The following is a 14,720-nucleotide window of genomic DNA, read 5'->3' as shown; positions in this document are numbered from 1 at the left end:
TAAGATCATGGCATCTGGTCCCATCACTTCATGGCAAATAGATGGGGGAACAGTGGAAACAATGTCAGACTTTATCTTTGGGGGCTCCAAAATCACTGCAGATGGTGATTGCAGCCATGAAATTAAGACACTTACTCCTTGGAAGAGAAGTTATGACCAACCTAGATAGCATATTAAAAAGCAGAGACATTACTTTGTCAACAAATGTCCATCTAATCAAGGCTGTGGTTTTTCCAGTGGTCATGTATGAATGTGAGAGTTGGACTGTGAAGAAAGCTGAGTGCCAAAATATTGATGCTTTTGCACTGTGGTGTTGGAGAAGACTCTTGAGAGTTCCTTGGACTGCAAGGAGATCCAAACAGTCCATCCTAAAGGAGATCAGTCCTGGGTGTTCATTGGAAGGACTGATGCTGATGCTGAAACTACAGTACTTTGGCCACCTGATGCGAAGAGTTGATTCATTGGAAAAGACCCCAATGCTGGGAAGGATTGGGGGCAAGAGAAGAAGGGGACAACAGAGGATAAGATGGTTGGATGGCATCACCGACTCAATGGACATGGGTTTGGGTGGACTCCGGGAGTTGGTGACGGACAGGGAGGGCTGGCGTGCTGCAATTCATGGAGTCGCAAAGAGCTGGACACGACTGAGCGACTGAACTGAAGTGAACTGAAATTATTTAAAGGATCACCACCTGAAGAATACAATTTTCAAACTACTATCAATCACTGAAAGGCAACTAAATGGCATTTCTTTATATTGGTTATTTATTTCAGACTTGACTTTTGGTGGTTGTTTTTTTTTAATGTCTTTTATGTAAGTCATTAAATTATCACTGCAGGCTCGCCTCTTTAAAAATTGCATAGCAAGATAAATATATTAGATTCATACAGCCTACATAATTCAAGTTATTACAAAAGTTCAGAAATATTAGAGGTTTTTTGACACCTCTTTCTTACCTGCTTGTGAGCATGGTCATATGAATTAATGTGATTATCAAATTCCTGATGCTTGTAGTACTGCTTGTCACAGAGTTCACAGTAAAAATTGGCCTTCAGATCTTCCAGCGCTTTGGCTATGGTGTTCTCCTTCTCAGCATAATCCTGAAAAATAAAATTTTGAAGAAGGAAGCAATTAGTTTTCCTCTGAGGTTCCTTCCTTCTTACAGTCGACAGCTTAGTATAGTCATTAGAATTAAAAATAACATCACAGACAAAGAGATATATAAAGCAAATAGCAGCAAAGCAAATTAGAAGAAATTATCAGTTAAAGAAAATTAAAGATTAACAGAAGAAATCAAAATAAATAATGGAAAGAATATAGAAATATGGAGAAGGAAAACAAATCACAGAAGAAATAGAAGCCCTTGCTTTAACAATTTCCTATGCTATGTTAGCACAGAAAAAATATGAAACTCATATAACTGTTAATTCAACTGTCAAGTTCTATCTAAACTGTCTATGTTTACTTAACATAAAACTTCTAAATTTTGAACATCGAAAATATGTTCTCCATATTGGTGTGCAAATATTCAAGCTTCGTATTTTTGTTTGCTTCCCTAAATATCTGTACAGCAACTTGTTCATCCCAAGTAGATTTCATTTGACTAATGTTTTCATCTTGACCCACATCAGTTTAGGTTGCACTTTTAAAATTCACTAGTCTTTGGAAAATGAAATTCATTCCTGCAAGTTATTTACCTAAACTAAAAAGAATTAAACTGTATAAACAGATTGCTTTCATCATGCTGATAGTAATAAAGATCACTATACAATCAAACTCCTAAAAATATGAAAAATGCATTGAGTTATCATTAGCTTTCATTTACAAAACATAAAACAGGAAAATGTTTGTAGCACTTAGGTTTTCTTAAATCTAAATTTACTTGCTATTTCATGCTTCCTTAAATGTTAATGATGTCAGACATGAATAAACATTGCATGTTGAAACACTGTCCAAGTCTTTCCCTGAAGTACTGATATAAGGAAGACCTACACTTCAATCCCTACCATAGAATATATTTGTTTCTAATTTACAGATTGCCTCATGTTCAATTTATTTAAATTCAAAACAACTATACATTCAAGCCTCTTATGTGCTACACTCCCTCGGGCACTAGGACGTGGAGATGAAATGACACAATCTTTTCTATGTCAGTGGCAGTAATCCTCTCACTAAATATACAAGCTAGAAGAACTCATAGTTTGAATATTTAAATTCTAAAAAATTTGAAAGTGTTTTACTAATTGTAATTTCACGAGTGATTAATATGTTTGTTACCTTATTTTGCTATATATTTGTATAAGCATCATTTCAAAATGTTCACCATCATTCATAGGTATAACTTGTAGTATGTCTTGTAGCAATGCATAATACATCTGCCATAATCTGTATATACATAAGTCCTCTTTCTTAAAGACAGTGATTTGTCATTATGTTTGATTAATTTTATCAACTTCACAGCAAGAGATAATAAATTGCAAAATCATTCGAATTGTTCATATATGAGTTGTCAATTTGAATAATTTACCATTTTCCAGCAGATTTCAGAAATATTCCCCATTATTCTTTTTGATTGCATCCAATATGTTTTTTTTTTAAGTTAGTTTAAAGTGATTAAAATGACTTATACAGATCTAAACTGCTTACTGAATTTTTACAAAATCTTCAAAATAATACTTTGTGGTTCATCCAATTTAAATGAAACAAAAATTAAGTACCATGATTTCATGGCAAAAGTGTGCAAAGCAGAGATAAAATTCTAATCAATATGAGTTGTGTTAATATTATAATGGCAACAGTCTGGTTCAAAGCAGAATTAACTTTCAAAACAATATTTTTGAACAGCAATTTCTTTGCAAGCTAGTAGATTTTCCTTATTAATCATAATTACAGTTAAGCTACTTCCTCTGTCTAAATTTTTGGTTATTTCTTATTATGGTGTTGTTTTTTCCTTCCTAAGACTGATGATTTTCCAGAGAAGCAATACTTTTTCCTAATTTTTCTTTCCTCAAAAATGGGAAATCTGAGTAAAGCATACCAAGATTCTTAGGTTAAATTGCATTCTTCAAAAGTATAAGCCTTAGCCTAGATTTGAAAGAGGAAAACAAATCTAAAAATAATAGTCAAGATTTATTCAGTACTTTTTTTAGGATCAGTTGCTGATTAAGGTTTGGATATATTAACTCATTCAATCATGATTAAAATGATAAACATGTGCATTCTAGACATTTCCTCATTTTACAGGTGAAAGTACTAAAGTAAAGGAAAGTTAAATATCTAGCTTAATGATATATAACAAATAAATGTGCAGCTAATATTTGAGCACAAAAAATCTGATCCATAGCACTTCGTTATGTTTAAACTTTTAAGCAGAAAATAAAGGAGAGAGAACAATATAAGAGCTCCCACATACCCACCACTCGGCTTCAACAATTATCTGTAACTTAGGGCCAATCTTGTTTCATTCTATCCACTCCTACCTCTTATCCTTGCCCCTGCTTCAGATAATTTTTAAGGACAGTCCTTAATTCATAGTATATTATCTGTTAATCTTTCAGTGTGTATGTTTAAAATAGAAGAATTAAAAAAAAATCATGAAACCCATATCAGATCTAAAACAAACAAACAAAAAAAAACCCTACATTCAATTCTTACTATCATCATATAGCCAGTCAGTGTGTTCACATAACTGCAATTGTCTAATATTTTAAAACAGTTTGTTCAAAACAAGATTCAAATAAGGCCCATGCATTACCTTCATCTGGTATGATTCTTAGTCTCTTTCATGCTATATGTCCTGCCTCTCTTTGTTTTATTCCTCATATTATTTTAGCTTTCAGAATTTTTTTTTGATTATACCTTACATTTTCTAAAACATTCAGAACTATAGAAACATCACAAGAGGATGACAATAAACTTTTATAAGGCCTTCTCTTTAATAAAATCATTGTTAACATTTTGGCATATGTTTGTTCTCTTGCTTTATCTCTGTATCTTCCTCTAAGATGTTAAAAGCAACAGGATAATAGCTGAAGTTAAGGTTGCAAACAGTTTCACAGTAAGAAATATTTTTAGGCTAGAACTTTCAACTTGATATAAACTTCAGGAAGAAGTCAGGGCTGTGTTCTACAAAACATCAGTAGAATAGAATGACTGGTTATGGAATGTGTCATAAGGGAAAAGAGTCATATGCACTTTCATTGATTATAGATTTTTAAAAATGTATGTAAACTGATGGATCTTGGAAGATGAGGAAAGGATAGCTGCTGTGTGTGCAAATGGGAGAAGGAGCATGGGAAACAAGGCTTCCAGTATCTAGAAAAAAACATGTAAGCATATATGTAGACAAAATCAGCCTTCATTAGGTTGACATGCCCCGTACCAATGACCCCTCTCCTTCTCCAGTGTGGATGGTATTGAAAGAGGTATCATAAAGCATAACATATAGACATTCAACACAGCTACCTCCCTGCATAAGTTAAGAATACATTGAATAAAATGAAAGAGGAACACAGCTACTCATATTCCCCCCTCAAACCCAAACTCCCCCCTCTATCTGGCAAACACTTTCTATTCAACAATGTACACATTTCCTAATGCCCCACTAAGTATGATGGTAGAAAGTGGAGAAAGGATGAATTCTTGTAGCTATCAAGTCATCCAAACTCTTCACAGTTTACATATTATCTAAAAACAGTAAAAGTTGAATCCTTATTTTCAGGGAAGCAGCATATAATTCCCAACTTACAAAATCAAGAATCTTTTCGCATGCAACCATAGCAACTCTGCAGGGCAATGCTTTTTGCAGGACAGCAAATTGAAACAAGTTAACAGTTTATCTAGAGTCGCAGGGTCATTCCACCTACCCTATAGTACAAATAAATAGTACCCAGTAGGACTTTGAAGGGAAAACCTTTCTTTTCCAAAATGATGCAACTTATGTTGGCTTCAGCACAACACATGGTGTCAAATGTTATTCAGCCCCACTTAAGAGTTAACCATAACTCAATGACATCAGTAACCTTCCCTGAAGAATGTCAGCTCCAGGAGAGGGATTCACTCCTGCTTTGTTGACTGTGCTATCTCCAGAGGTTATAACAGAGCCCAGGGCTAGCAGACACATGACAAATAATAATAAAGAATATCAGCATTGTCCTTTTTTATTAACATGTGCATAAAAAATAAATATAACAAAAACGAGCAGCCCTGAGAGATATACTGTTATTAAAGTAGCTGTGTTCATGTTTGGGCTTTCAGTATCCAATCATTTGGGGGACATCTTCAGAGCTAACAGCAAATAATATATAAATTATCATTGCAAAATAATAGTTGTGATCATATATTACATCCAAGATTTCTGCCAGGAATGCTCTATTTAAAGTAGCTAAAGTTATGAAGGTATAAATAGATTGGGCACTGTTAGTATATAATTATTTTCAATACTAAAAAATATTTGTATGTAATTAACACTTATACGCAGCATAAATTTCACTATAGGTTCTCTAAAGAGAGAGAAAGTCTTTGCTAAAATTTGATTGTAATGAAAACATTAACCAGGGAAGAGGTCACAAAACTGTTCTAGTTTAAGAGCATATTTGATAGAAGGCGTTTCATCAGAAAATCTATAGTCTACACATTTTGTAAAATACTGCACATCTTCTGGGCCATATCTCTTGTCCCAGCTATTACCAAAGTGACAGGTTCTGAAACAGTCTCCAGCAGCCTTCTGTAGTACCACTTGGCTGCAGTTGGCCCCAGGCTGCATTGAGGCATCACTTACCATCCAGTGGCTTCTCTGACTCACGATATGGGAGCTTGCAGATTCCCTCTTAGCACTAACAAATGTACAACCCAGGAATGTTGAGCAGTTAACACCATACAGGTCCACCCTTGACCTTTGTGGACAGTAAGAACTCAAGGATAAATTATTTCCCCTTTTATCTACCAGACAGATATTTTTGAGACACATTTCTAAAATTCCACAGAGATTCCCAGTGGGAAGGAGCACCAGTTACTATCTGTTTGTACTAGTGACAAACAGTAAGTATATCCTTATATTAGCTTTCCTTACCTGTTCTACCTTTGCGGAACTTCACTTCTGCTTCCTGGGCTCATGTCTGAAGTAAATAAGTACTTGTCTCAGAGGAGAAGGATAGGGGGAAAGGGAGCTTAAGAAGTTTGAGATCGACGTGTATACACTGCTATATTAGAAATGGATAACCAACAAGAACTTACGGTATAGCACAGGGAACTCCGCTCAAAGTTACATGATAGCCTGCATGGGGGGAGGGTTTGGGGAAAATCAGTTCAGTTCAGTCACTCAGTCGTGTCTGACTCTTTACGACCGCATGGACTGTAGCACACCAGGCCTCCCTGTCCATCACCAAAGCCCAAAGTTTACTCAAACTCATGTCCATTGAGCCGGTGATGCCATCCAACCATCTCATCCTCTGTTGTTCCCTTCTCCTGCCTTCATCTTTCCCAGCATCAGGGTCTTTTGTAAGGAGTCAGTTCTTCATATCAGCTGGTCAAAGTATTGGAGTTTCAGCTTCAACATCTGTCCTTCCAATGAATATTCAGGACTGATCTCTTTTAGGGTGGTCTGATTGGATCTCCTTGCAGTCCAAGGGACTCTCAAGAGTCTTCTCCAACACCACAGTTCAAAAGGATCAATTTTTCAGTGCTCAGCTATCTTTATAGTCCAGCTCTCAGGAGAATGGATACATGTATATATACATATATGACTGAGTCCCTTTGCTCTTCACCTGAAACTATCAGAACATTGCTAATTGGCTATACTCTAATATAAAATGAAAAGTTAAAATAAAAAATAAATAACTAGTTGCATAGAAGCCTTTGTCCTGGGTTTGATTTTAAGATGAACTGGGAGAAGATTATCAGTTATCTGGTATTTCCTATGAATGTCTTTCTGACAAGACACATTTTCTAGAATAATATAAGATGATACCATATTTCAGCTCAAAACTCTCTAATAGCCCATCATCATTATTAGAATAAATGCTTTTACAATGACCCACAAGTCCTACTGCACCTGTTACTTGCACTATGTCTTTGTCATCAATTTCTATCATTCTCTCTCTCTCTCTCTCTCTCTCTTACTTTGCTTTCAGTTCACTTCAGTTCAGTCATCCAGTTGTGTCCGACTCTTTGTGACCCCATGGACTGCAGCACACCAGGCTTCCCTGTCCATCACAAAGTCCTGGAGCTTGCTCATACTCATGTCCATTGAGTCAGTGATGCCATCCAACCGTCTCATCCTCTGTTGTCCCCTTCTCTTCCCACCTTCAATCTTTCCTAGCATCAGGGTCTTTTCAAATGAGTAAGTTCTTCGCCTTAGGTGGGCAAAATATTAGAGTGTCAGCTTCATCATCAGTTCTTCCAATGAATATTCAGGACTGATTTCCTTTAGGCCATCCTAAAGGATGGTTGGATCTTCTTGCAGTCCAAGGACTCTCAAGAGTCTTCTCTAACACCACAGTTCAAAAGCATCAATTCGTTGGCGCTCAGCTTTCTTTATAGTCCAACTCTCACATCCACACATGACTACTGGGAAAATTATAGCTTTGACTAGATGGACATTTGTTGGCAAAGTAATGTCTCTGCTTTTTAATATGCTATCTAGGTTGGCCATAGCTTTTCTTCCAAGGAGCAAGCATCTTTTAATTTCATGGCTGTAGGTACTTTGCTTTAGCTACCCTTATTTCCTTAAGGTTTTTGAAACTTTAATTATACAATCGCTTTGACCCTTGGACTTATCACTTACTTTCCCTTGAATGTTCTCATACCAGACACTTGCATCAAACACTCATTCGCTTCTTGCTGATCTCTGCTAAAATGTTCTTTCCTCAAAGATGACTTCCCTTATCATCCTTCTATAAGAGGAACACTTTATTCCGTTCTTTCTTCTTTTATCTTTCGCTTTAAATTTAGGATGAGAAAGTTTACTCAGGAAGAAAAGAGTTACAGAACACCTTTGGGCACTGGAGACTGAAGGCTATATTAACAGCATGGGAGAGACAGGGTACATGCAAGAGTAAACAGACTATGTAAACAAAGAAGTGGAAATTCCAAGAAGGAATTAAGAAAAATGCTGGAAATAAGAAAAACATTCTAACTGAAATGAAGAATACTTTCAGGGGACTCATCCATAGTCATGGTACAGCTGAGGAAAATGAAATTGAAGATGTGTGCCAACAAAATCTTAAACAAACTGAAATTTAAGGATGAAGGAAGGAAAGAAGAAGCCAGAACAGAAGAATGTACAAGAAATATGGGATAATATCACAAGGTATAATAAATTTTTTTTAAATACCAGAAGGAGAAAAGAGAACGCAGTGGAAGAAATATTTGAAGAAAATTGGCTGAAAAGTTCCTTATTAATAGAGATGCCAAATAACAGACCTAGGAAGCTCAGAGAACATTAAAAGGATATAAATAGTACAACAACAAACACCTAGACATATCATATTTATACAACGGAAAGACAAAGAGAAAATCGTCAGATTTAGCCTTTATCAGATATATTAACCAAATCATCATCAATGGATCTTGCCTGTAAGTAATTCTTTTCTTCTTCAGAAAGAAAAGAATATAGGAAAAGCTGGAGAAGGAATAAATTAATGTAAGATAGATATACCCAAACATCTAAAAAGTTAACTTTGTTTAAAACAACAATACCATCAATGAACTGGGTAGTTACAACATATAAGTAAGCAAAATGAGTCACAGCAATGTCAGAAAGGAGAATGTGTGCTCAGTAGCTCAGTCATGTCTGACTCTTTGCAACCCTTTGGACTCTAGCCCGCCAGGCTCCTCTGTCCGTAGGATTTTTCAGGCAAGAATACTGGAGTGGGTCGCCACTTCCTCCTCTAAGGGATCTTCCCAATCCAGGGATCAAATCCTGCAATGCAGCGCCATCGGGGAAGCCTGCTCTATAGCACAGGACACTCTACTCAGTGATCTGTGGTGATCGGAACGGGAAGGAAGTCCAAAACAGAGGGGATACATGCATACACCCAGCTGATGCATTTTTCTGTACAATAGATCCTAACACAACATTGTAAAGCAGCCATATTTCAATAAACTTTAATTAAAAAAAAGAAAGCCCTGGGGTAAAGGAATACTCTCTAAAGGGCATCTACACTACCTGTATAGTGATATATGACACTGGACTTGGATTAGTTAGAATGCATGTTATAAGCTCCAGACAGACCACTAAAAAGGTATTAAAGTGAAGTATAATTGATACACTAAGGGAAGAGATAAAATCGAATAATATACATTGTTTAATAGCTTAATTAAAAACTTGAGAAGGCAGAAAAAAGGCCAAAAGAGAGAGAAACAAAGAATAAATTTAACAAATAGAAAACAAAGACAAACATGGCAGTTATTACATCAATTGTATAAAAAAATCACTTTAATTACATCAATTAAAAGAAAAAAACTGCATAAAAAACAGGCTACCATGTACAAGAAACCTGCTCTAAAGACCCATGATAAAGAAAAGGGATAATCAATGTATGGCAAAAACCACTACAATACTGTAAAGTAATTAGCCTCCAACTAATAAAAATAATTGAAAAAAAAAAAGATCAGTGCAAAACTGTATCATTAAGGATTTTGAATGAAAGTGTTATGCCCATTATGCTCAGCATGTAGTAACCGTTCAAAATATTGGTTGAATGAATAAATATTGAATGCAATGTGAGCTCTGCTCATTCATAAGCTAAACATGAATCTCAATGAATTAGAAGGAAATAGATCATCTGCAAATATTCTGTAATAAAATATGTGATTATATTCACTATTATACAAAAAAAAAAAAAAAGACTGAGGGAAGTTGCTACAGGGGCAAATGAAGCTTGTTCACGTTGGAAACCCTGGACCCTAGTGGAGAGCACAAAACTGGGAGTTTTGTATTCATAACATCAGGGACCAAAGCTATTTATCCAACAAATCCCCTTAAGTATTGCCCCATGGCAGTTTTCAGAGGACATTTACACCTGACACTATATACAGAAAACACTGTTACCTATATTATAAACAAATGTATGCAAATAGAAACACACACACACATAGATATGTATATACTCACTACTTATAATTACATGAAATATCTGTTGTAATTTCTCACTATTATACATTCTATAAAGGCAAGGTATTTATAGTCTGTTTATTGCTATATCCCCAATGCCTAAAGAACGACTAGAACAAATAGATTTTAAGAAAGGTTGTTTAATAAGTGAATGAATGAACTAACTATATTTTTGGAGGTTGTACATATCAGTTATTGTTTATAGACTTGAATCGTGACTTTGGTGGTGTGCACTGTTTGAGTGGATGGAAAAACTATGCTTGAAATACCCAAAATGCACATATTATTTTTCTAATATAATTAATACTTATAACTCTTGCTAACTAAGTACCTGTGCAAAATTCAATGCTTCTTATACTATAATTTTCTGAAGGATAATTTGTAAGATTGTAATCTAGATTCCCTAGAGCTAGACATTAGTTATTTAATATTTTCTGTTATTTAGACTTAATTTCATCCAATTATGTTTTCCTCTACATCAGTTTATTCTGTTTTCATTGTTAGCTACTTTAAACATATCATTATAGAATAGATCAAAAAGGTCAGAACTATGATTTTATTACGTAATAATAAAATTGAAAGGAAATAATAAACATTTTAAAATTCCAAGTGCTCTTGAAGCTTCTACTACCAATACAGATATCCAGTTTCCCTCTAATAACTTGAACTGGAAGTGTCCACAACAACATTCAACAAGGCTATTTAGAGACCAAGACGGTATATTTAATTCTTTTGAATTAGATGAGAAATTTGTGTATTTTCTCATACTGCATTTTGAGAATAGAAGATCTAAGAAGTTTTGCATATATTTGTGTTAACCTATGTATTACTTTAAAAGATGGCCGCATGGAAAAGAGGAAATAAGAGCACCTAAGAGTGTGTGTATATTGCATACAGATAGGCATAAACTGCAGATTTTTGGAATGAAAAGGAAAAGGTGGATTTTCAATTAATTTTAGACTAGCTCTACTTCTTCCTAAAGTCAAAGAGTTTTCTCTCCTTTTCCCCCTTTTCTTTTCATTTCCTGGCTACAAAATGAAATTGTCTTGCTGAGAAGAAAATAAGGTAAAATAATAGTCCCCGAAACTTTTAGCCTTATGCATTTTTAGAAAATATTTTCTCAAAAAGCAAGCATGACACTGTAGGTGTCGCATCGGAGGAGTTCCCCAGATGCCTTGCGAAGATCATAATGCAACCATAGCTTCCATAATAAGAGGAATAATACATGGAGACCTGCTGTCCCTCCCATTAGTGCCTGCAGGCTCTGAACCTGTGGTTAATTCTGCTTTGTCTTGAACTCCAAATGGGAGTGATATTCTGTGTGTTTGATACATTGTTAGCACAGCAGGGAAAGCCCATTTGAAAATAATCATATGTTTCAGGTATCCGAAAGAAAAGGGACATTTTGCAAAGAGCAGCATTTTAACTTGAAAAACTTAGAACTAAAATTTGGGTGGAGAAGACACAATGAAGAAGGTAAGAACACTAACACATATTGATTACTTCAAATGAGCACTACGTGTAAATTATCTCAGGCCTGACAATATTAATCCTCAGATGAATACTATTAGCCCCATTTTACATATGACGAAAACAAAACTAGCAGGGTAAGAATAATTGGCCTGCAATCCTATAGCATGTGATGGGGAGTCTGACATTTTGTTGACTCTTGCTGAGCTACCTATGAACTTTCTTTCCATGCCTGACATTGTTTTCTGTTAGGAGAAATCAATAGCCGCCTAAAATAATTAACCCAGCAAAAAGAAACATGAGAAATACATATTTTAAAAGACATTAAAATTTTAGGGAGAAAGTCTATTTTGTTAAAATATAAATTTAGCTAAAATTTAAACATATGATGATGTAAAACATTTAATACTACTAGAATTACTTAGTGAACATATATACTTAAAACTATGAGAATGCTAGTTTGAATAATGAAATGAGAAAGATATGATTCTTCAGTGACTGAGGCTCTGAACAATGTAAGGAACAGGGAAGGAAGTGACCACATAACCTACATGAAACCCATAACCAGGTGACCTGATCACATCACTGGATAAAACTTATACTCTAGTTTTCCAATATAAAGGAAATACTTTGCAAACAAAGTTTTTGATATATTCAGTTTCTAGAAAATATAATACAAGTGCATTTTAAGAACAAATAGTGAATTCACTAGTTAATATTGAAATTTTTCTACCAATGAGATGATATCTCTGCTTAAAAATCCCAGGCTGCTATTTATGGCTGCAATTTGATAAAGATATCTATAGGGTTCATACTCATGCTAGGACAAAAGATTTGAGTAAGGCAAAGAGAAAGAATATCAAAATATTCTAAATTATATTTGATGAGGAAATGAACCTATATATTCTGGAATATTCTCTTCATTGATATGATTTTCTGGAAGAAAAATTCTATTACCAAAAAAAAAGAAACTTTCTGGAGATATCTTCAGAATAAGTAATGACAATACTAATAACTGAATATTTCTACAATATGTACTGCATGCCAGCCTCATTTCAGGATACTTCATGTATTTCACATCATGTAATTTTTACAACTTAATGTGGTCGGTCTTCTTAGGCACAGGGGCACAGAGAATTTAAGAAGCTGCCCGAGGTTGGACAGTTAATGGGTGGCAAAATCAGTACATAGGAAATTTGTACATAGGAAGCTTGGCTTCACTGTTGTGTTATAAAGATAGAAGCTGATGACGAGTTATAAAAACAAAAACAGCACAATTCATGATTGTCCAAATGACTGTGCTTTAGAGCTAAAAATGGGATTAGGACAATAATAAAAAAGTATTTTTGTTTTAAACTCCTACCTGCTGTTTCAGTATCCCTGACTCCCTGCAAATACTCCCCAGAGAGAAACTCCTATGTGCCCATGCATGTTCTTTTTCTCCATTACCGAGGCCTGCCTCCAGAAATGCCTGCTGCCCGGGCTCCTCTGCCCACTGGGCCGTGTGAGCAGCCTTTTCCTGCTGTTCTTCCCCAGGCAGGTTCCCAAAGGCCCTAGTGATCACACTAAGGGTAATCACTCCTGTCATGATCAAAGCCACTGTGGAGGCTCTGCTGTGGATTAGAGCAGAGTCAGATGCTCCAAGCACGTAGTAAGTGTGGAAATGCTTTCATATCTTGTAAAATATGATCTGAGCTTTCATCTACAGCTTTTTTTTTTAACACAGAGATGACATTCAAGTACAATTAAGTATTTACAAGTAAATTCTGCATGAAAAGTGCATAATATTTTTCTTCAGACTATTTTTGTCTTTTTTTCTAATTTACAGCATTTAAATCTTTCTGTAGATAATTGCTAACCTTGCTCTGTCTGTCTCTCTCTGTCTTTAGGAACAAATCACTAGGAAGAATGTATCTCTTCTTATATCAGTATGTGCCACAAACAATTTTAACCTTCTCTTTTTAAATATCAAGACTATCAGACTGAAAAATCATAAAAGTCTGAAAAAATATGAGAATGGTAGTAAATATGAAACGTGAAAACTATTTCTAAAAGAAAATAAACTATCATATCTGATGCAACCATAACAAGTATTAAAATAAGTCAGACTAAGGCTGGAAATGGAAGCACTGATGGCTCCGTGGTAAAGAATCTGCCTGCAATGCAGGAGACACAGGAAACATGGGTTCCTCCCTGAGTGAAGAAGACCCCTTGGAGGAGGAAATGGTAACCCACTCCAGTACTCTTGCCTAGATAATTCCACAGACAGAGGAGCCTGGAGAGCTACAGTCCAAAGGGTTGCAAAGTGTTAGACATTACTGAGCAACTGAACGCACAAGGCTCGAAAATATGTTACAATTTGGAGACTAAATTAGGTATGTCACCTCAGAAGCTATACTATTCATGACACACAGTACCCAGTTCTGTGCCTGACCTATTGTTTACCATGCAGTATGCTAGATGGATTATTTGCTTATGAAGAAGGATAAACAGCGTTCCTGGAGTAGAGGAATACAAGAGCTAGTGAGCTAGAGGGCCACATGAAGAGATGGTGTCAACCTAGTAAATGCTCTGTAAAGATTTCACAGGACCCTTTGGAGTACTTTAGGGTCAAGTGAGGCTTCTGGGGAAGGTGACAAGTGAACTGAGCTGTAAAGAAGCAGTAGCAATTATCCAAGAAAAGAAATGTCTGAATATGTTCCCAGAAAAAGAGATACAATGTACATAGTCACAGAGGTTTGAACAAACTTGATGAGGTCAGGGAACAAAAGCAGGGTATTATTAACAGGACTTAAAGCACTAGGCAGAGTGCTTAAAAGAGAAAGCATGAAGAGAAAGTAAAAGTGTGATCACAAAGTCTGTGGCACAGGAAGGACCCGGCAGCTGTTTGGTTACTTATGATAATTAAAAAGAGAAATTGGGAATAGAGAAGCTTGTTAACACACTCTTACAATTGCTCAAGCAAGAGATGGTGAGAGCCTGTGTTACAAAGTCAGTTCAGCCATTCAGTCGTGTCCGACACTTTGCGACCCCATGAATCGCAGCACGCCAGGCCTCCCTGTCCATCACCAACTCCCGGAGTTTACTCAAACTCATGTCCATTGAGTCAGTAATGCCATCCGACCATCTCATCCT

At 35.7% G+C, this 14,720-nt stretch overlaps 1 protein-coding gene across 2 annotated transcripts in view; it reads right to left on the bottom strand.

Moving 5' to 3' along the window:
• Window positions 1-14,720, bottom strand: part of ZNF804A (zinc finger protein 804A) — a 317,322-nt gene that overhangs the window by 60,212 nt on the left and 242,390 nt on the right. The window contains exon 2 of one of the 2 annotated variants that reach the window (XM_043488322.1): window positions 958-1,101. In XM_043488322.1, coding sequence (XP_043344257.1) covers window positions 958-1,101 — 144 coding nt within the window. Of the gene's footprint in view, window positions 1-957; window positions 1,102-14,720 lie in introns of those variants that run through there. The other variant, XM_043488323.1, reaches the window with a different exon arrangement.

Source organism: Cervus canadensis, chromosome 15 (genome assembly GCF_019320065.1).
Source record: "Cervus canadensis isolate Bull #8, Minnesota chromosome 15, ASM1932006v1, whole genome shotgun sequence".
Taxonomy (NCBI): domain Eukaryota; kingdom Metazoa; phylum Chordata; class Mammalia; order Artiodactyla; family Cervidae; genus Cervus; species Cervus canadensis.
This window is presented reverse-complemented; position numbering and strand designations above follow the sequence as displayed.